Source organism: Charadrius vociferus, unplaced genomic scaffold, assembly GCF_000708025.1.
Source record: "Charadrius vociferus isolate BGI_N301 unplaced genomic scaffold, ASM70802v2 scaffold32, whole genome shotgun sequence".
Classification (NCBI taxonomy): domain Eukaryota; kingdom Metazoa; phylum Chordata; class Aves; order Charadriiformes; family Charadriidae; genus Charadrius; species Charadrius vociferus.
In genome coordinates this window covers 10725927-10746802 of record NW_009647856.1, presented here as the reverse complement: position 1 = coordinate 10746802, position 20876 = coordinate 10725927, and the positions used below count along the sequence as shown (strand labels likewise).

Genomic DNA, 20876 nt, shown 5'->3' with positions numbered 1-20876 from the left:
TATTATTTATCTACATTCGAATATGACAGAGCAACCCCAATCCCAATATGGGCACTATTATACTGGGTGATACTCAGACATAAAAATTCGGTCCTAGCTCTGGAAAGCAAAGTACTGAAGAAGATGGGATGACTGTGTGCAAGAAGTTTTCTGCCTACAGTTTACGGCTGCAAAATTGATGCAAAGAGAGATTGAATGATTTGCACAGGATCACATAAGAAATTGGTGGCAGAGCCAGATATGGGAATCAATCGCCAGACCTGAGCTCTAATCACAAGACTGGTTTTTGTGGTGTCAGGGAAAACAGACTAACACTAAAATACTAGTAAAAGGATGTTTGCCTGCAGATGTTTCACTGCTATTGGACGTGATTGAGGTACAAGGGGGAAACCATGTAACCGTTCTCGGTTTACCATCCTACGTGTGCCCAAGCCAAACTACCAAAGGGCTTTGCCCGGTGATACAGCATCCCAACAGGATGCAGCAAGAGGTCAAGCACGGCTATGGATTTGCACAAACTGCAGGGCTCAGAGGTCTGTGAAGTTGAGTTCCTCTAACACAGGGTGCCTGTAGTAATGGGATGCCCAGAGGAGCCAGGAATTTGGGATTTCTGACATGCGAAGTATCTTTCCATGAAGGCAGCTAATGTTTGCGTAGCTATTGTAGAACTGATGGCTGTGATTTTGCAGCCATCCTCTTAGCCCGAGGATACTGAACTCCCAGTAGACAAACAGTCAATGTGTTTATAGTAGCTTACATACAATATGTTTAACTGCTAACAACATGGCAAAACGGCCAAGTGATGTGACGGGCTCAGCCCATGTCGCAAGAGTATCGGTACTAGCGAAGTGTTTAAAAGACAAAGAACTGGTACTTGGGAGTTCAAAACTCACTGTGTTGTTCTTGTGAATTACAACAGCTCCTTCTAGCAGCTTTTTGGCATTGCCTTTCTGGAAGGGCAGCCTCTCTTTCTCAGTTTGGGCCTCTAAATTGCCTGTGATTTTCTGCTTTGATTTGATTTGCATGGTGGGAATCCAGATTTGGCAGACTTAGGGGCCAGATTTACATCTTTTCAGCAGTTTTGCCTGTGCTGGAGAAAGTTGTGCGAGGCAATGTATACACACAAGCCCTAATGGTATGAATGCTCTTAGCAGGAGTATCCGGGAAGCTCTACCGTTAGTCCCGGAGATCGATACACCATCCCTTTTTTCTTCTCTGAAACATATTTCCATCTTATTGTTACAGCCGAGCGAATCCTTTTCAAAGACTCCTATTGAGTTCAGTGGGCTTTGAACAGGGGTCACAATGAGTTAGCAGCTCCTGTGGTCTGAAAAGGACAGAGCATTTACTCGCTGTTACTTTGCAAATTGCTCCGTTTCGCTACCATGCAGCCCATGAGCTGTCTGAGCGGGCCGGGCACGGAGAGCATCCTCATTCCAGCCCCCAGCTGGCTTCATCCTTGGAGCTCTTCCATGGGGATCCTGTTGTTTATTCCCTCGCATCCATTTCCAGTTCTGGATCAAGTCTGCTGAGTTAACAAGTCTAATATGTGTTTGCCCCCGGTGCTGCGGAGAGATAAGATCTGAAATCCCAGCTGGGCTCCGGCTGCTGGCGCTTGGATCCGCAGTGGGATGAAAGGCTCTGGGGGACTCCAGCTGCCTGTCCCTTGGCAGCCCTGTCTAAGCTCTGCTAACAGCTAAATCCTAACACACACACACACACACACACACACACACACACACGAGGCTTTGCTGAGGCAGCCGCTAGCGCTTTCTCAGGAACCTACAGACTCAACTTCTCACTTAGGGGTGACCAGTCATTCTTTATATAGATTCTTTCCCATTCCCAATCAGCGTTTGCAAAGTGCTGTGCAAAGCAGGCACTTGCAAAGCTCCTGAGTGGCAGAAGATTAATTATTCTTTACTTTTCAGGCTCTCTCCTTCCCACTCCTGTCTCCCCATCCTTGCTCCTAGCTCCAAAAAGCTGTGAAAAGCCAGTGTTGTGAGTCCAAGTGGCTCTGCATCATCTTGCATCTTGCTGGCAGTGACACCGAGAAGTGTCATAAAAATGCTAATAGTGAATGAGACTGGCGGGTGCAGCCCAATTGCAAAGGACTCTGCTAACCTGCGGCTGCTCTTTACTTCCATGGTAACCACAAAGCTTATACCCATAAATACCCTACAACTAGATCGTAATCACAGGGTCTTGAGGATTAGTGGCTAATTGTGTTTAGTTTGTCCAAAGAGAAATTACCGTGCAACCAGCACTCGCTCTGCTGTAATGGACAGAAATCACCATATACAATTTACTCTGCAATTATACGGTAATTAACGGATACCGAAAACCCTACCTCTAAAGGCTCAGAGCTTCGGCATCTCTGTGGAAAATCACGCTGAGACTTTAAGCGATGGGGAACTCTCTAGTGGTCTCTAAGACATACCCAACCAAACCAGACAGCTTATTGAATTGTACTTGATCTTGTAGTGGGGAGAATACCTTTTTCTTTAAAAGTGAGGGTTTGCCCTGCTATAGATCCTAGTGCAGTGGGAGATTCCTGATCTCAGGAGGGTAAATCCTTATGTGCACTGTGGTCATTAATAGCAGCAGACATGAAACATCTCTCTCCTTCTTGCCTTGTTCCCATTCTGTCCTTTAAGCCACCATCTCCTCTCCCGTTATGAGTTTTTTTGCCTTTTGGTGAAGTGTTGGATGGAAGGTGTTGATGGAGGTGGTCAGTGGGATCTGACGGGCAACTGGGTGAACCCTGTGTGAACTGGCTTATGATAAACCAAAATCTAGCTGAAAAAATACATTTAAGCGCCATGTGTCGGAGAGGTCTCCGAGTGGAGATGGCCTCCAGAGATCAGCTTCCATTTCCTTCTTTAAGCCCAGATCTGTGTACCTTGACTGTGCCTGACAAGTGTTTGTTTAAGTTTGTCCAACTCTTTCAGAAGATTTCTATGGATTTCTAAATGCATATTTGCTGGAAACTGGATACCCCCTACTCCAGCTGAAGCCTTTCTGGTTCTGAGTGGAGAAAAATAATTGCCTCCTGAGGTTTACGTATGTAACAAACTCTGGTACCTCCCCAAATGAGATTTGCTTCGGGTTTTTTTGGCAGCAATGTAGCATTGTTGATTCACAATCTGTTTGTGATCTTCAGTAGTCCCCAGACCCTTTCCTGCAGCACTGGCCAGTCACTCCAATTTCATATTTGTTTGCATTGATTCCTCCTACTGAAGGACTCCTACTCCTACTCGGCAGTTGCCTGTGTTGAATTTCACTTTGTTGATTTTGGCCCAGTTCTACAATTTGTCAAGTTTGTTTTGAATTCTTAACCCTGCATTTGGATGTTCTTGCAACCTTTCCCAGAGCAGTGTCATTCACAAAACCTGTAGTCTATCATCCAAGTCAGTAGTGAAAATACTGACTAATGCCAGACCCAGGACCATACTCCTTTTGAAACACCCTCCCAGCCTGACTTTGAATCATTTAACTTACTTTTTTTTTGGTAGCTTTTGCATATACCTTATGGTGACTTCTTTTAGATCATATTTCCCTAGTTTGTTTATGGGAATCTCCTGTAGGACAGTAGCAGAAACTCTACTGAAATCAAGATAAATCACATCTGCTGCCTCCCCTTTATCCACAGAGCCATTAAGCCTGTCAAAAAAGGAAATTAGATTGGGTTGACACAATTTGTTCTTGACAAATCTATGCTGGCTGATTTTTATCACCTTATCATCTTGCAGGTGCTTATAAATTGATTGTTTAATAATTTGATGTACTTTCTTTCTGGGAAGCCAAGTTAGGATGACAGGTCTATAATTACACAGACCCTCCATTTTCCCCTTTTTTAAGGTATTTCCATGACATGCCTGTTCCCTGCTGTCTGAGACCTCACTCAGCTCCCAAGAGTTCTTCAAAATATCAGTAGTGTAAATAACCTTACATATACACTCAGCACCTATGGAGTACATGGCAGAGGTATATTTGGATGGTAGACCCACAATGCACAATGTACACCTTAGAGGTGAACCCAGGAGGTGGCAAAATATTTTTCAGAGCTGTGCTCAACACCTAGAAGGTAGATTTCCAAGATGTGTCCCGTCACATGCAACAATGCTTAAATCATGTGATATTCACCTAATAGTTAAATAGGTTATTGAAAGGGGCACGGCTTGCTCCATTGAGAATCACAACTTTGAGAGCATCCCATGGCTTTCTGGCGGGTAATGGCTGGTAGGGAGGTAGATGACAGCTCCCTTTCTCTTGTTCCCAACTTGTGGCACCACCTTTTGCCTCTTCCCATCCCAACCCCTCCCCAGCTCTGGGCAACATGTAAGTCTGGGTTTGGTTCTTTTTTTTTTTTTTCCCACTCTCCCACTTCTAGTATTCGTACGAAGGGATGGAGATTAACAGCCTGCCGGTGGAGCTGACGGTCGTGTGGAATGGGAATTTCAACATTGACAACCCAGCACAGAACAAAGGTAAAGAGTTATTTCAACTTGTCCTTGGAAGCGGTAACCTTAGCAACGGGCCACATCGCTCCCTACACTTAACAAAGCCGCCACCATCTCCCTGTGCTGTCTGGTGCATACTTGTTCTCTGCACTCTGCAAATTACCAAATTTTTTTGTGTGTGCTTTATGTTTCCCCCTCCCACCCCCACTTCTCTCTTTGCACCTGAGAAATACAACTCTCCCTCCCACTTGTGTTGCTTTCCCTCTTCCTTCATCATCTTCGCCTCCCGCTTCTCCCCACATGTTTGTGTCTTGTTTTTATGCCCCTCCCTCTCTGGCTTTCTCCCCTGCTTTATTTCTCCTGCAGTGATGCTCTTCAAGTTAACATGCCAGGAGATCGGGCGCGCTCTGCTCAGAGGCAATGTAGTAATGAACAGGGGAAGGGAGAGGGAGGGGGAGAAAGGACGCAGCTTGACAGTGGGAAAAGTCTGAGCAAAATAAAATGATAATGGCAAAGGACCAAAAACCACCTCCTGCCCAGACCCTGACTCCGTTTAACTACCACCGATGGCACAGGATTGATGTGCCCCTCACAGAGGGATATTGCACGTCGAACCACAACCCTGAGGCAGGCATTTTTGCTGGAGATGGAAAGTCCATTCACATTTTCTTCTTCCTTCTTGTTCATTACCCTTAGCCACCCTGAGGCCTTTCCCTCAGGCAACCTCTCCTCTTGGCTGCTCTGCATTTACACCTCAGACCTACAGACTCTCTCCTTCTCACGTCACCACCTCTCAGAAGTTTCTCCCTCCCTCGCTTTACCTTCTCTTTTCTTGGACACTTTCCACATCTTCTCCCACTCCATCTCTCCCCATCAGGTGCTCCCATGCTCCTCTCACACCATTTCACACCCACTCTCATGCTGAGGGGTGGTGGGCGAGGTTTCCACCGACACCACATTGAAGCTGGAAAGCAATACAGAAAGCAACTCTTCTCCCCACGGCATGACCCCTTCTCCCTATACCCACCTCTGTGATGTCTTGCTTTGCTGACTGGAATAGCCAGCAGGTTTTAATACCCAGTCTAAATGAAAAAGGTCCTGCACTGCACCCCCGCCCCCCCAAAAAACAACAACTGTGGCTCTTGGAGCTTAAATCCACCCAGTAAACACAACAAGCTGGAGACCCTTGTCTAGCCCTGGCATCCAGTAGCGTGTCTTCCCTCTCTCCTGCTCTCCAAGCTGTGCCAAGGCATTGCCAGGACAGCGCTAATTTTCATGGGCCTGAACAGTGCCATGGACTGTTCTAGACATTAACAGAGGGAGTTTGAGGTCTGGGTTTGGGTACTCAATCTGGTCCTGCTTAGTTTTCTCCTACCATTATAGCCTGAGTGTTCCTGATGCAACATGGTCCACACCAAGAGTGGAAACCCTTTTTTGGGCAGTACTGAACTAGGTTACGTAGGAGTAAAATCAGTCTCATAATCATGATGACTATGTGTTTAGGTATGTCTGTGCTGATAATGTAAACCAGACCAGGGGATGAAGTCAAGAAACATCTGTGGTGCTTAGTCTTTAGCGCAGTCTCTTACAAGTTCTTGTGTTATTTAAACCCAAAAGGTTATAAGCAATGACTAGGAAAAATTTGGGACGTGGCACTAGCTGGTGGCTAACCCAAATTAGTATTTTGGATGCTACCATCATGTTTTGGGTCAGGAGGAGAGCTTAGGCATGTGCACATGGAAATACCACATGGAGGCACACCACATGCTCTCGAGGACACAGAGAGCTTCATTTACTAGCATAAATGTAGTGGCTACGAGCAAACACAAATCCCTGGTAGAGGTTTGGACAGTGCTGCAAACAAGTAGACCTTCTTCTCTGGAAAACTGAGAAGAAGAGGCAGTGGCAGGATTAGACCCAGTGCCTTTCTATGTGTAGTTGCACTGGGGTAGACCGCCTTCAAGCAACCAAGATGCCACTAGTTTCATAGCCACATGAGCTGGGCTGGTAATCTGAAAAGCTAAAACTAAACCAAGCCCACTGAAGTGCCTGCAGAGATACTCACCGATAGCATTGCAAACAGAGCAACTCAGCAAATTTGAGGGAATCTAACAGAAAATTAAGGAAAGGGCTGTATCCCGGGGGGGATACAGGGGATCTGTAGCACTCTGTGATTGACAGCTGCTTTGCAAACTCTTCTTGCGCTCAACCTGGAGAAATGAAATGTTTCTGAGCTTTTCCTTGCATTGGTCAATACTTGCTGACTTCTGGGGTGCAGGTGTGAAGAGACAGCCAGAGCTTTTCAGCACACATATCCAAAGCCTTTGAGCTTTGAGACTGTGAATAGTAATAACCCCAGACAAAACTTTGGTCACCTACCGACACAGCAAAAAAGAAGCACAAAGGGAAACTCCCCCATCTTATAAAGAAATCCACCAACACATCCACAAATACAGAAAAAAAAAAAGCAAATCTGAGAGCCTCGATTCTCTGTCTTCATCTTCAGGGAGGAGACTTTTGCTGTCAGTCCCCTGTCCAAACCCAGGCCTCAGTTTACACATCTGTAAAATCAGGATAAATAACATGATTTTATTTCATAGGAAGATTGCAACGTTTTTCGGCTTTATTTGGAGAAAGCGTTGATGGCTTCTAATCACTTAGCAGCTCAAGATGGAGCTAAGCATTAATCATTGCTGTCTGTATTAGAGGAGGATCAACTTAGGACTTCAAAGTGTAGAGCAGACTGAATTTCTGGAGCAGAAGAAGGGGGACAGGCTGGTTGTGAATCCCTGGATTCAGCTTCATAGCGAACCATTGTGGATTTACTACTATCTGTTAGGATTTCTGCTAAGGGGGAAATCTGAGTGGCATCACCTTAGCACCCAGTTCTGGGTGGTTTCACACCAGACAAATCCCCAAGTTTAAGCTGTGGGTAGACCAAGTCTAGAAAATCGTTTTAGGATGAAGAGCTGAGGCAGAGACTGGTTATAGGCGGCACTGCACGACATGCAGACAGTCTCTGAAAAAGGAAGGGGCTGAGGCCAAGTCACTTCCCAAGCACCTTTGCCCCCCACCTCCTGCTTGCAGCCCACCACCCTACTGAGGACAGCATCCTTCCTTCTTCTCTCTGCTTCCAAAAATATCTTGCATGGGGAACAAACTCTGACAAGTGCACTTTATTTCAAGAAGGATGTAAACGTATTTTCCCCCATCATTTACCCCCTCTGGAGAGCTCCCATCCTGCCTCTGGGACAAACAGCCCAGAACACCTTCCCCTCTCTTGCTTCTCATTCTGCCCTCTGACATCCCACCGCTCTCCTATGCTGTCTGCGTCTCTCAGGTCCTCTCTGTTTTCCTGTCCCTGCAGTTCACCTGTACAAATGCGGGGCCATGCGGGACAGCTGCGGACTGTGCCTGAAAGCTGACCCGGACTTCGAATGCGGCTGGTGTGAGGGGCAGAACCAGTGCACACTGAAGCAGCACTGCCCAGCCCAGGACAGCCAGTGGCTGGAGTTATCCAGCACCAAAGGCAAATGCACCAACCCCAAGATCACGGATGTAAGTCATGGATCTGCAAGAACTTGGGGTACTCCCTCTCGTACCCTTTCTTTGGTTTATTTTCCTGATTTCTTGTTGGGTTGGTGAGGAGAAGGTCAGGACTGAGCTCTGCTGGGTCAGGCAAAGCCCCAGGCAACCTTGGGGATGGGAGGCCACGGTGGCCTTCAAAGGTAGGTACAAAATTTCAGGTGTCTACAACACAGGGATGAGCAGGGTATCAGAGTCCCCACCATAGACAATGCAGACATGAATCAGTTGCACGAACACAGTCTGCTAGTGCAATCTGAGGAACCCCAGAGCATCTGACCTGCTCACACAGGTCTGGCAGATGTGATGTGAAGCCTTTAGGAGCAGCTGAAGGTGAGACAAGATGCTCTGGGGCATCTGAAATGGACAGTGTTAAGGTAATCAAACAAGCCTAACTGTCTCTTGAAACCAGCCTTTTTGAAAAGGAGATGTTGAGTGATCCCAGAGTGTTTTGAGCTTTGCTGACAGGAGGTCAAGGAAGAGGGCAGGTTGTAGTTCATGCTTCCTGGCAGCACGACATGGACAAAGTCAATGTCCTGAAACAAACAAGACTCCACCAAAGTTACACTCTTCTGTTTGCCTGACTGCCTTTGCATAGTGAAAGAAGTCCCTGTAGAACACACAAAGTCCTGCACAGTTGTCAGTTTTCCCCCTTTGAAGGTTGAAAGAGAAGACAGGATCAAGCCTGGACTAAGTGAAGCTTGGAACTGTCGCATTAAGTGAGAGAGAGAGAATGAGGGCAAGGCTAGGGGGAAGGACCTGAAGCATCAAGATGTTATTTAGAAAGTTTCCTATTGAACATGTTGACTGGGCCAGAGGAAGAGCTGGGGCAAAGGTCCAAAGGGGAGATAAGGGAATAGAAAAATCATAGAGAGAGGGAGCAGCGGAAGGGAAAGAAGGCAAGGGAGGAAAATCAGACCTCTAGTCTAAAGTGATTTTTGTCTGCTGTCTTGGGACGCCTTTGCCATAATGACGTGCACCATTTTCAGGGTCACAGGGCAGGCAGCCCTGCAGACAGTTCTAAGCCTTGAAAATGAGGGCTTCATCCTTACCAACTGCCTCTTGCCTTAAGCATTTCTTATTCCCCCATACCTTAGTTAACATGAGTAGCCTTTCAGGGTGGCTAGGGCCTTATTTTGCAAATGAGCAAAGTAAGGAGGAAAATGAGACACAGAAGATAAAGGGAAATGCAAAGGAGGAAAATCCAGCCTCCACGGTTGTGGTTTAATATGAATAATTAGGTGGGTTTTTTTTTTCCTAGAAAGCAAGAAAGGCTTTTTTAATTGTATATGGTTAAGAATCAAAAAGTGTGGGTGTTATGAACAAGCCCTAAACCAATGTCCACTCATGACAGTTTTGAGAAAGCAAAGGCTGGGTAGAATATGTTTTTTCTCAGATGCCACTGAAAAGAACCCCTCTTTCTGTGTTTCAAACCATATTCCTGTTATTCATCAACCCCCAAAGTACTCACACATTTGGATTGCTGGAGTGCCAGGCTGATTCTGATGTTTCCAAGGTAAAGGTCTCCACCACACCTGGATTAATCTGGGGCTGGTAATTCACAGCTTACCTGAACCACCTGAAGCTGTGAAACCAAACCCAGACCCATAGAATGAGCAGCTACACCTGAAAGTTCAGCTCTAAGGCATTGAAAATTATTGGGAGCTGGGGAAAACTTTTTTTTAATCTTTTCAGATTCTCAGACCTTGGGAAGGATTCAGAAATTTTGCACAGATTCACAGAATTTGGTATTGGGAAGCTGACAGGTGACCAACTAAAGCAGAAGTCCAAAATGCATGGACTTGACCATGTAGTAGTATGATGTTCTGAAGGTCCATCCACATTTCTCTGCCATGCTTTGACCCCAACCCTGCATCTACAGTCTCTTTATGAAGTGCAAAGCACTCACTCTCCACCCTACAGCTCCAGAAGGGACGTACTTCTAATTCTGCTGGCATTTCCTCCAACAGCTCCCAAAGCTCAAACAGATCATTGCAATATTCACTCATGAAATATTCCAACTGCCTGGTGCAATCATAAGTAGCTCTTGGAAAGAATTTTTTCTGGGCCATTAGCATGGAAGTAATCTCAAGTGACTGGATATATATTGCAGCTAATGGTAGGTCTGGAGTGGTTGGTAAGAGCATCTGGCGAGGAGCCAGGGCAGCATCTGAGCTGGTGAAGGAGGAGAAGCAACACGTGTACTCACGCTTGCACAGGCGTGCACACACACGCACCCAGCACAGAGCTTCCCATGACCTGCACTTACTTACTAGCTCCTGCATTTATAGTGCCACTCAGTGAAATTAAAGGACTTAAAGACTCGCTGAGCCACAGAACTTCCTTTAGGAGTGAGAAGTTGTAGCATTAGTTTGATATAGAATCGTAGAATGGTTTAGGTTGGAAAGGACCTTGAAGATCATCGAGTTCCAACCTCCCTGCCATGGGCAGGGACACCTCCCACCAGACCAGGTTGCCCAAGGCCACCTCCAGCCTGGCCTTGAACGCCTCCACGGATGGGGCCTCAACAACCTCTCTGGGCAACCTGTTCCAGTGCCTTACAACCCTCAAAGTAAAAAATTTCTTCCTAATGTTTAGTCTAAACCTGCCCTCTTCCAGTTTATAGCCATTCGCCCTCATCCTATCACTACATGCCCTAGTAAAAAGTCCTTCCCCAGATCTCCTGTAGGCCCCCTTTAGATACTGGAAGGTCACAATAAGATCTCCCTGGCGCCTTCTCTTCTCCAGGCTGAACAGCCCCAACTCTCTCAGCCTCTCCTCATAGGAGAGGTGCTCCAGCCCTCAGGTCATCCTTGTGGCTCTCCTCTGGACATGCTCCAGCAGGTCCATGTCCTTCTTATGTTGGGGACTCCAGAGCTGGATGCAGTACTCCAGGTGGAGTCTCACCAGAGTGGAGCAGAGGGGCAGAATCCCCTCCCTTGCCCTGCTGGCCACACTTCTGATGCAGCCCAGAATACGGTTGGCCTTCTGGGCTGTGATTGCACATCGCTGGCTCATGTTGAGCTTCTTGTCAATCAGCACACCCAGGTCCTTCTCCTCAGGGCTGCTCTCCAGCCATTCCCCACCAAGCCTGTATTTGTGCTTGGGATTGCCCCGACCCAGATGTAGGACCTTGAACTTGGCCTTGCTGAACTTCATGATGTTGGCACGGGCCCACCTCTCCAGCCTGTCCAGGTCCCTCTGGATGGCATCCCTCCCCTCCAGTGTGTCTACCTCGCCAAACAGCTTGGTAAACTTGCATCGGCAAACTTGCTGAGGGTGCACTCAACCCCACTGTCCATGTCTGTGTCAAAGATGTTGAACAGTACAGGTCCCAGTACCAATCCCTGAGGAACGCCACTCGTCACTTCTCTCCACTTGGACATCGAGCTGTTGACTGCAACCCTTTGAGTGAGACCATCCAGCCAGTTCTTTATCCAATGAGTGGTCCATTTGTTGAATCCATGTCTCTTCAGTTTAGAGACCAGGATATCATGTGGGACGGCGTCAAATGCTTTGCACAAGTCTAAGTAGATGACAACAGTTGATCCATATGAGTGGAGGGCATAAATTGTGATGCAGTGTCGCAGCTTTGGGTCTTCAAGAGAAAGCTAAGGATTCCTGGCAGCTTTTGTTTCCCTGCCTGCATTTCCCTCTCCAAAACTGACAGGTCTTGTTCCACATTTTCGCACCTGTGATAGAAACAGGCTCCTTCTCTGTTGCTGTGAAAACAGCGTGGTAGCACCTTCTTCTTGTATGCATCTACGGGAGTGCAATGAGTTGGGGTTAAAAACCCTCCCACGTGCTCCTGGGAGAATCCCAGGCCCTTCTGTTTTAACGAAATAAGTGGGTTTTGAAGCTGGCCTTTACAAATGAAAAGATGGCACAGGGAGGGGTTCAGAGCTGCTGTGCCAGCTTCACTCCATGAAGTTTCCTGTTGATGCTTTTTGAGTCACAACACGAATTTTTAAAAATCTCATGCTTTAGACAGAGATGGAAGGCGGATGATAAAGCTTCCACCTAGTTTTTTGTGACTTCTGCAGTGAAACTTTTGTCTCAAACTCACCCCTAGTTCTAAAGAAAAGAACCTTTCTAGCAAAATGTTCCTTTCACCACTACACCTTCTTTTATGCAGGGTAATGACATTAGTCATCCAAGAAAAGAAAAAAAAAATATTTTGACCTGCTATGAGATGTACTGCCCATGTTAGCAAGCTCTTTCAAGCATAGGTGACCCCTAATTAATCACAGACCTGCCTTACTAGACACCTAACTTACTAGAACAAGTGAATACCATTTGATAAATTTAATACCAAAAGGTAGAACCAAAATATTCTGTGGGGAAAGCAATTCTCTTACAAAGTGTGTCTAATACATAAGGAAATAAAATAAAATCTGGCAATTTTAGCTTATATTTCTGTTTTCATTTTGAGTACTTATTAGGTTGCATTTGGTACGGTGATATATTCTAGCCTTCCAGCGTCAGTCATATAAAGTGTTTTATCAGGAGAGGATTAACTGACGTCAGCAAAATAAGTATTTCAAGCAGAAAACTTTTCTTGAATAGACATTTATTAATCGTTCAGAATAAAAATATTTTGGAATTTCCATTTTTGGAAAATAATTCACGTTTTCTGTGTTGAGCCCCCAACTGAGAATCCGTATTAGTTTCTCCTGGAACAGAAATTCCATTTTCATTCTGATTTTTTAAGATACTTTCTTCATTTCCTGGAAAATAACCACATATGCCTCTCTCTTTCTCTCTCTTTTTATCCATTTTCTACTTGTCTATCAATCTCATCACCACAGCCCATCCAAAGGTCAAATCTCCAGCCAACCCAAATAATCATTTCACCTGTCAGATTTATGAATGTTGTGCTATTTTCTTTTAGGACTTAACTATCTTGTTGACTTTTGGAGTAGCAATAAGCTTGCCACCGTTCTGTTTTTGTTGGCTCAAGTGGTATTTAGAGCTGAGACCAGGCCATTGCAGGGGTGTTGTGCTGCAGAAGTTGTGTCTACGCTACGCAACCCTACAGGTCCAAGCACTTCTCTGTGATCATCTGTGCTATTAAATTATTAACTTTTCTAGGTTCCCTGTAGAGTCAGAGCAGACACACTCATTCAGGAGGTGGTTCATGGCACCTAAAATTTAATATTGTAAAATAAAATATCCCCTAGAGGTGCCAGCGTCTCTCACCATTTATTAAAGATGGACCTTCTAAAAATTGGCCTCTGGGTGGAAATTAGGCTAAGCCTGGTGCCAGACTCAGTGCTGGGAAGCAGTCAAGAGCATCCCTGCTCGTGCCAGTGCCTTGACTTTCCCTGCCAGTCCAACTGCTATGCAAGGTTCTAGCTGCCAGCCCTAGATTCCCTGTTGGCAGAGCCGTCGGCCGGCGGGTACAGACCTCAGACAGGGAATTCCCCCTTCCTCACTGTGGAGAGAGCCTTGCCAACGCTGGCAGATGGCAACCATGGCATCCTGAACGGGCAGCAGGGAATACCCTTTGAAAGCAACGTTTGAAGCCCCTTTCAACTAGTCAGTCGTATGGCACTGCATTTGGGCACAGGGAATAATTGGAAGGGCAGAACAGAGATAATTAAGGGCCAGCCCTGTGATTTCCACATTGTTTCAATGTTGAGGAGACTACTCCAATGCTAATTTCTACCTGGCTCTGAACAAGGGTGATGGACGCAATGTGGAGTGCTTTCCTGCATACACACCCCATTCACATGGGCCAGAAATATTGCAGATGGACATCTCTGGGCAGAGGGTGAGGCTCTGCAATGGGAGGGAAAGGTGAGCTCTGGTGTCCGGGTGGTGCTGTGGCTCTGCTGCCCAACACAGCCGCTGCTGAGCAAGACACAGAGATCTTATCCCTCCTAGGATCTGGTGATGGTCCAGACTGGGATGAAACCATCATGCCAGCAGCCACAAGCACTGTTGGGATATCCATTCATTTCAAGCTGGGGTTCAGGGGTTTCTCCAACCCACAAATAAGCCATCCATGCTCCCATATCTACCTTTCCTCTGGCCCCAGCTCTCCCGTGAGGGCAGCTGGAGCTTTTTCATAAATATGTGTTGACTCACAGCAATGGCTGCTGCTGTCTCAGTCACCATTCACCTGCTCCGTACCTAATCTGACACGTTGTTCTGCTGTGTATTGGCTTTTTTTTCAGATGGACATTTTCAGCTGAGTTTGTGATGCATGAAAAATATCTACCTCCAGAACAGACCAAAAGCTCCACGTGCTTTGGGCTGGGAATTTAGGATTTAAAGTGACTGGCTGAAGCCACTTGTGTCCTTTTCTTGTTCTGTCTCCCATTTCTTTCCACCATGTCCCACTCCTGCTTTTCCATGGCTTATGTCTATAAAGTACAGAGCTCAGCTACGCCACAAGAAACTCCTGCTCCTACCTAGAAAACGTCTCCTACTCATGTCTGGATGTTTTGCAAGTAGTCAAAAAAGAGTAAAAGAGATCTCGGGGGGAATTTTGGATACTCTGAGGTTGGGACGTGTGTGATATATATCTGCAAGGGGTTGGTCCTAGTGATGTATAATGAAGTGTAGTAGCCTTGTTCCCTCAGTTGTTCAGCATTCATAATTATGAGTGTATATAGTGGTCACAAAGAGACCTGATATGCCTCTTCTTTCACCTGAGAGGGTGCTGATATCTTTACATAGGTGGTTTGATTATTCTCCTTTTTGTTGGCTTGTTTCTGCAGATCAATCCAGTGACGGGCCCTCGTGAAGGAGGGACCAAAGTGACCATCCGCGGGGAGAACCTGGGGCTGGAGTTCAGAGATATTGCATCTCACGTCAAAGTGGCTGGAGTGGAATGCAAACCGCTGGTGGAAGGGTACATCCCAGCAGAGCAGTAAGTTGGGTGTGTGGCAGACAGTGGGCCACAGCACACCTAATAACAGCCATTGCTACCTTTAAGGTCTTCTAAGGAGGCCATTCCACCCAACCTTGGAAGTGAAGAATGGAAGATGCCATTCCTCACTTACAGCTCAGGAGCTAATAATCCATTTATTACTGTATTTGTGTTGCATATTTAGGTAATCCTCATGGCATATACCCTAAAGTTATCTTTCATCTTTCACATAACAACCACCAGAAGGGTCTTCAATTCCATTTTGTGGGACAGCCATCCCAAGAAGCAGCTTATCCCCTGCGGGAGCAATCATTAAGCCTTACAGCTTCAAAGCTGTCCACCATGCAAGGCTGGAGGACAGAGGGACCCCTGGGGTCAGACCTCAGCCCAGAACTTGTCTGTATATTGAAGTGAAGCTGTGCTGATTTACGCCAGCTGAGCATTAGCTCCAACAGCCAAAAGCCACCACTCCTTAAAGAATATCTTAGTCCACAATTTGGATCCTGGATTGGAAAAAAGAGGATGGGCTAAGTCTACAGTCCATTTCCCAGCAGTGTGGGCTGTTTTCTCCAATTCCATCTTACCCAGACCACCAAATGATCCCTCAAACCTTGCTTCTGTTTTGTATTTTCTCTACAGGATAGTCTGTGAGATGGGGGAGGCCAAGCCCAGCCAGCATGCCGGATTCGTGGAAATCTGCGTGGCTGAGTGCAAACCAGAGTTCATGGCCAGGTCTTCACAGCTCTACTACTTTATGGTAAGCTCCCGTGAGAAGTTCTCCTTGTCCCTGAAGGTCCTTGGGTCCTGTTCCCTTTGATGCACCTATCCATTGTCCTTGACCATATTCAGCCTCTGAGTTCTTTCACTGCTGTTCTGAGCACACCAATTTGTTCCTTCCATTTCCTTTCAAAATCTTGTTATGAGCAAAAATAGCTTGCCTAATTAATGTTTTAACAAGCTAATAATAGTCCAAATTATTAGTCCAGTTTCAGCTACATACAGCCATGGTCCAAATTAGCACAGAAAATCCTCATTAATAGTTAAAAATGCTATACAGGAAAGAAAAGAGAAAAAGAAAAAAAAAACCTGTCCTGGTATCTTACTTTTCCTGGGTGTGATGCTCACCCTACTGGCATCATTCCAAGCCCTACAGCTGAAGACACCAGTGTCCTACAGCAGAAACACTGGGGTTGCCACTAGTTAGTACCACTCTGAAGTCTGCAGCAGGAAGAGTATGATGTTCATGATGGGGTTTCTTCCTCCTTGCTCTTGAGTCCCCCCAGGGGTATCTTTATCCCCCCTCTCCCCACCGCCTGCTCCCTTCTCCCTGGTGCCCAGCACCAGTGGCAGAGCTGCCCAGCGCCCAGCCCGGGCACACGAAGGGCTGGTGTTTGCTGGGCAGTGCCTGCCCAGGGCGGCAGCCCTTGTCCATGTGGGGTGTCCCCAGCGCTGAGCTCAGGCAGGTCGGGCACGAGCCCTCGGTCATGCGGGACACTTGTGATCAGAGGGACAGCCAGCTCAGGGCATGGCAAGCACAGAGATGTCCTGAAACCCTGCAGTGTGTCAGTGCGAAGTCCATGGCCTTCTGCTAGCAAGGACAAAAATTCCCATTTACTGGGCCACAGGCAGTCACCATAGCAGTGACAGGTGCTTCTGCAAGATGTAGCATTCAAGAGGTGTTTGCTTTAGGTGGTCTTCTGGGGGTCCAGGATGAGTAGCACTAGATCAGTAGGGACTGGTTCACCAGCCAGGCTGCAGGTGAGCTGTATAGTATGACTGGGGTGCAGTGTAAGTAGGCAACTGTTTTGGATGCTCCATGGTTCAAGCAAACTTGAACTTCAGTTAACTTTTAAGGGTGATGCCCGCACACATGAGTAAGGGTGGGATCTCATCCCAGTGCTTGTACTTGGAGGGATGGGCTCAGGACACTCTCAGAACTGTGGTTGGCACAGCCCAGCAGCTCTTGGGTCATTACCCTCAGCTCAGCCCGGGTCTTTCTCAAGCCTCAGATACAGGAGAGACAAGTCCAAGATGTTCCTCTGAGTGCACAGCTCTCCATGGGATTGGATGGCATAAATAGCAACACCCTGGTTTGTTTTACATAGCTTCCTTCTGCCGCTGCTCATCGTGTGTCTGACAGTGAGAAGGGTAGGTGGTTTGGAGAGAAGACTCCATGAGGAAATTGGGGATGAAGTCAAAAGTCCCTAGGGATGGTGAGTGGTGGGATCACGTACACAACTTCCACTCACTTCCCTGCAGCAGGCAGTACCCCTGAAGCAGGGAGTTCCCTGCGTCTCCAGCCCCAAATGTTAGATATGTCCAAAGAAGAAGAGGAAAGGGATTTCCGATTGGAATCTGGAGTCAGCAGTGTGTGCTCATGGCACTCAGCGAGCAGCCGCACTTCTCTTTTCAGAGAGACTGCCGGGGCGGGCAAATTGGCTTGCTACACGGTCTGTCTGGGACACCAGCTTGCAAATCAGTCAGAGGAGCTCTGGGCCTGATTCTGCACTACTACTGGTGCAAGTTCAGCCTGAGTACCATCACTTTGCCAAGGAAGAGTTGTGCAGAGCCCAACGCACGTTGCACACTTGGCTTGGGTTTTTGCTCCGTTCTCTCCCTTTCTGCCGACACTCCTTGTCCAAGAGACCTGCTTATTCCTCTAAGACCCCGTGCTGGGGACATGCAAGCATTGCCTGGCCTTGATCTGTGCAGATCTGTGCAGGACTGAGATGAGAGGGTCTCTTTTTCCCCATCAAAAGCTCTCAACTCCTGCAAGGGAATGGGTCTTTTCTGAAATTATTCACATGCCCGAGCATTTTTTTTTTATGGTAAAGGGAACTGGTAATGAAAGCAAATATCTTAGATTTCCCCCTTGAGCTACAGAAATTCTCTATTCTCTGTATTTTCTGATGTCACTCAGGTGCTACAGCGGTGGGGGCAAAGAAACACCTTGAGAGATAACCCCCGCTAGGCAGACAGAAGGGCTTTTTCCAGGACATTACACTTCAGCGTTTCACCTTTGCTACTCTTGGAATTACTGTCCGATTTTGATCATCCGTGTCCGTCTGTGACAGTTTTTCCCTTTGCTTGCTGACTTTCCGGCTGCCAGCTACCGCAGCCGTGCAGGAGTGTGAAGTCAACAGGGTTTTCTCTGCTGAATACCTTTGTGTTAGACAGAAAAAAATACAGACGCTCTCCAGCCTGCCCATCATATGCCCTCTCCCGTGTCCATTGCTTTCATAACCGGAGCTGTGTTTGTTGGCACGGCTCGGCTTCCTCTGACGCTTCTGCCAGGAGGGTAGAGATGTTATTGCAGGCGTCACGACATGCCTTGGCATCCTGCAACAGTGGGTGGCAGCTTTAAGGGAAGGGAGATGTTTGAACACTTAAGGAAGGGCATCGCATAGGAGATAAATGTCGCTTTCTGACGCATAGTAAATCCTCTGGAAAATTGCTTTTCAAAAGGTTTGAAGCAAAACAAGGTCAAATTTGGCCAATGGGTTCAGCCTTCCCCTCTCCTGCATGAATTGGAAGAGATGATATTTTGAACTCAACATTGTTTAATTTCAGTGGTTTTGAAAAGACATAACTTAGAGATGCTAGAAAATTTGAACTCAACATTGTTTAATTTCAGTGTTTTTGAAAAGACATAACTTAGTTTAGAGATGCTAGAAAAGTTCTTCTCCACATTTCTAATCAGAACTTTTAAATTCAAAATGCTGTTAGTTTGTTTTAAGCTCATCTGTGATCAAAAATGCAAATTGCATTAGAGAGTTCAATAAGCCAAAAGGGAAACAAAGCATTTGGTTGCAGGCTGAAATGAAATTTGTGATGATCTAAATGAATTGGAGGTTTTTTAAGTCGTTCATTTCATTGCTATGATTATTGCCATGGTCTTTCAATCAAAAAATATTCCCTTCACTTTTCAATTCAGATGCTGAAGCGAGTTTGCCTTTTTTCTGACTTTGTATGAGAATACTACAGCTCAGTGCAGGTGATGTGGACTACTCTAACTGCATCTCTTCTGGGTCTGCTCCTAAAATCCTTGTCCCAGGAAAGCATTTGCAACAGGTCTCCCTTCCATCTTTCCCCTCCTGCTACTACTGTTGAACCTATAGAAAGGAAACCCAGGTGCACAAGCTGTGTCTGAGTCACGTCTTCCTCTGCCCTTGTCCCCGAGAGGAATGAAGTGGGAACCGAGGTCTTGACGTGCACCATGAGGTCGGTTTAGACACAGCTCTGACGGCAGCTGTGTGGAGGATGTAGTGGAGGAAAGCAAAGGGTTGTGGAGCAGAGGAAATGAGGCAAACCCCTAGAAAGGTGCAGAAGACTTCCCAGTCACTGTCCACTTCAGCCAATTACAGATCCACTAGACCCCCTTGCATTTTCCATCACCTTTCACCAGCAAGGAAATGGTAAACAGTCTAGAGGCTAAGCTTCACTGCAAACATGCTGTGCAATATTTATGAAGGCCACTGTGAATAATTAATGGTTTATCGCAACGGTGAAAGTTTAGCCACAAACCCTTTTGTAAGACGGGCATGAGACACGGCAACGCTTTGCCAAGGAGTATTGCTGGTGTAGTTCTGGTCTGCGAAGATCCTTAAAAGGGCATGGGCAGTTTATCTACCCATGGAGAAGTGGGACAAGGGCTTTGGGGCTTTAACTCAAATGTCCCTTTCTGGTTTGTAAGGCAGCTACTATTGCAGTGCTCTATTGTAGGGTATGTGCCTACAAAAGAGTTGGCCATTCTCAATGCATTTTCTCCCAGGTGGGAAGTCACCTCCCAGCAGTAGCCATCATGGTCAGCAGTAATTTGTACCAGTGTGGGTGGTCATCAATAAGGGATTAAAGAGGAGTTGCCATCACATCATGAAGCAGTAACCTAAAAATAGAGGAGCAGTACATACCGAAGTGCACCTTTTGTATCTACATAGTCTTCTTGATGATTTTATCCCAATAATAGCTGTTAGAGAACATTCCCCTGAAAAAATCATAAGAAACAGTGCATTTCTTGTTTCTTAATTTCTTCTTTCTTCTTATATATTCTTCCAACCTTCAGCAATTAATAGGTGAGGGACTTCTTGAGGCAAAACCATTTCCTAAGTATCACGTCAAAACCAGTCAAGTTTAAACACAAGAGGTGTCCAGCTCTGACAATAGATTTTTCTACAGAGCTGTATGTCTGATTTTCATGTTCAGCTCCTTCTCCACTCGGCAGCTTCATTTTGAACAAAAGCAAAGTGGAAACCTTGCCGCTGTTTTTCAAAATGGTTAGCAAGAGGGGGACAGGGACAGAGAGGGCTCTGTGTGTGTGAAAGAGGGAACCATGGTGTGTGTCAGGTGGTTTTATAAACAGGGATTAATGGTCCCTACAGCTCAATAAGGTGACTGCGTGATGTACCTGCTTGTTCAGAGGAGCTGAGGAGAGCTTCAAGCATTTGTGTCATCATTCTTAAAGAGAGGGGAAAAAAAATAATCTTCATTTAAATGCATATAGGAGCTTTTCACTTGGGACTGAGTGGAAAGTTTTTCTATTAAAATGCAAATGAAAGAATAAACTGTAACTCCAAATTTCTCTCTGAAAATGGATGTCTCCTCACTGCATTGTGGTAACAGGGTGATCTGTGCCTTCAGAGTGCAAGTATTTTATCTTGATTTTGGGAAGAAGGGAGAGCAGGAGAAAAAGAAAAAGAGGTTTGAGATTTGGAGCCCCTAAAGGAATTGTGCCCCTTTTTGATGTATTAACACAGCACTGTGTTATGTTTGGAAAAGCAGCTCAGGAAATTAGCAGAAAAAGGAAAAAGGGGTTCATCTGGACAGTGCTCCTTTTGTGGCTGTATTATTTCAGAGTACATCTCAACATAAGCACCGCTGTGCTGTAGCGGTGCAGTATTAGACTGTCTCAGCATCCAAATCTGATAAGAAAAAGAGAAAGATTCGGGGTCATG

General features: G+C 46.3%; 1 protein-coding gene across 1 annotated transcript in view; it reads left to right on the top strand.

Moving 5' to 3' along the window:
• Window positions 1–20876, top strand: part of PLXNA4 (plexin A4) — a 443814-nt gene that overhangs the window by 359175 nt on the left and 63763 nt on the right. The window contains exons 10-13 of the mRNA XM_009882970.1: window positions 4394–4490; window positions 7831–8021; window positions 14774–14925; window positions 15565–15682. Of these exons, the coding sequence (XP_009881272.1) occupies window positions 4394–4490; window positions 7831–8021; window positions 14774–14925; window positions 15565–15682 (558 nt within the window). The remainder of the gene's footprint in view (window positions 1–4393; window positions 4491–7830; window positions 8022–14773; window positions 14926–15564; window positions 15683–20876) is intronic.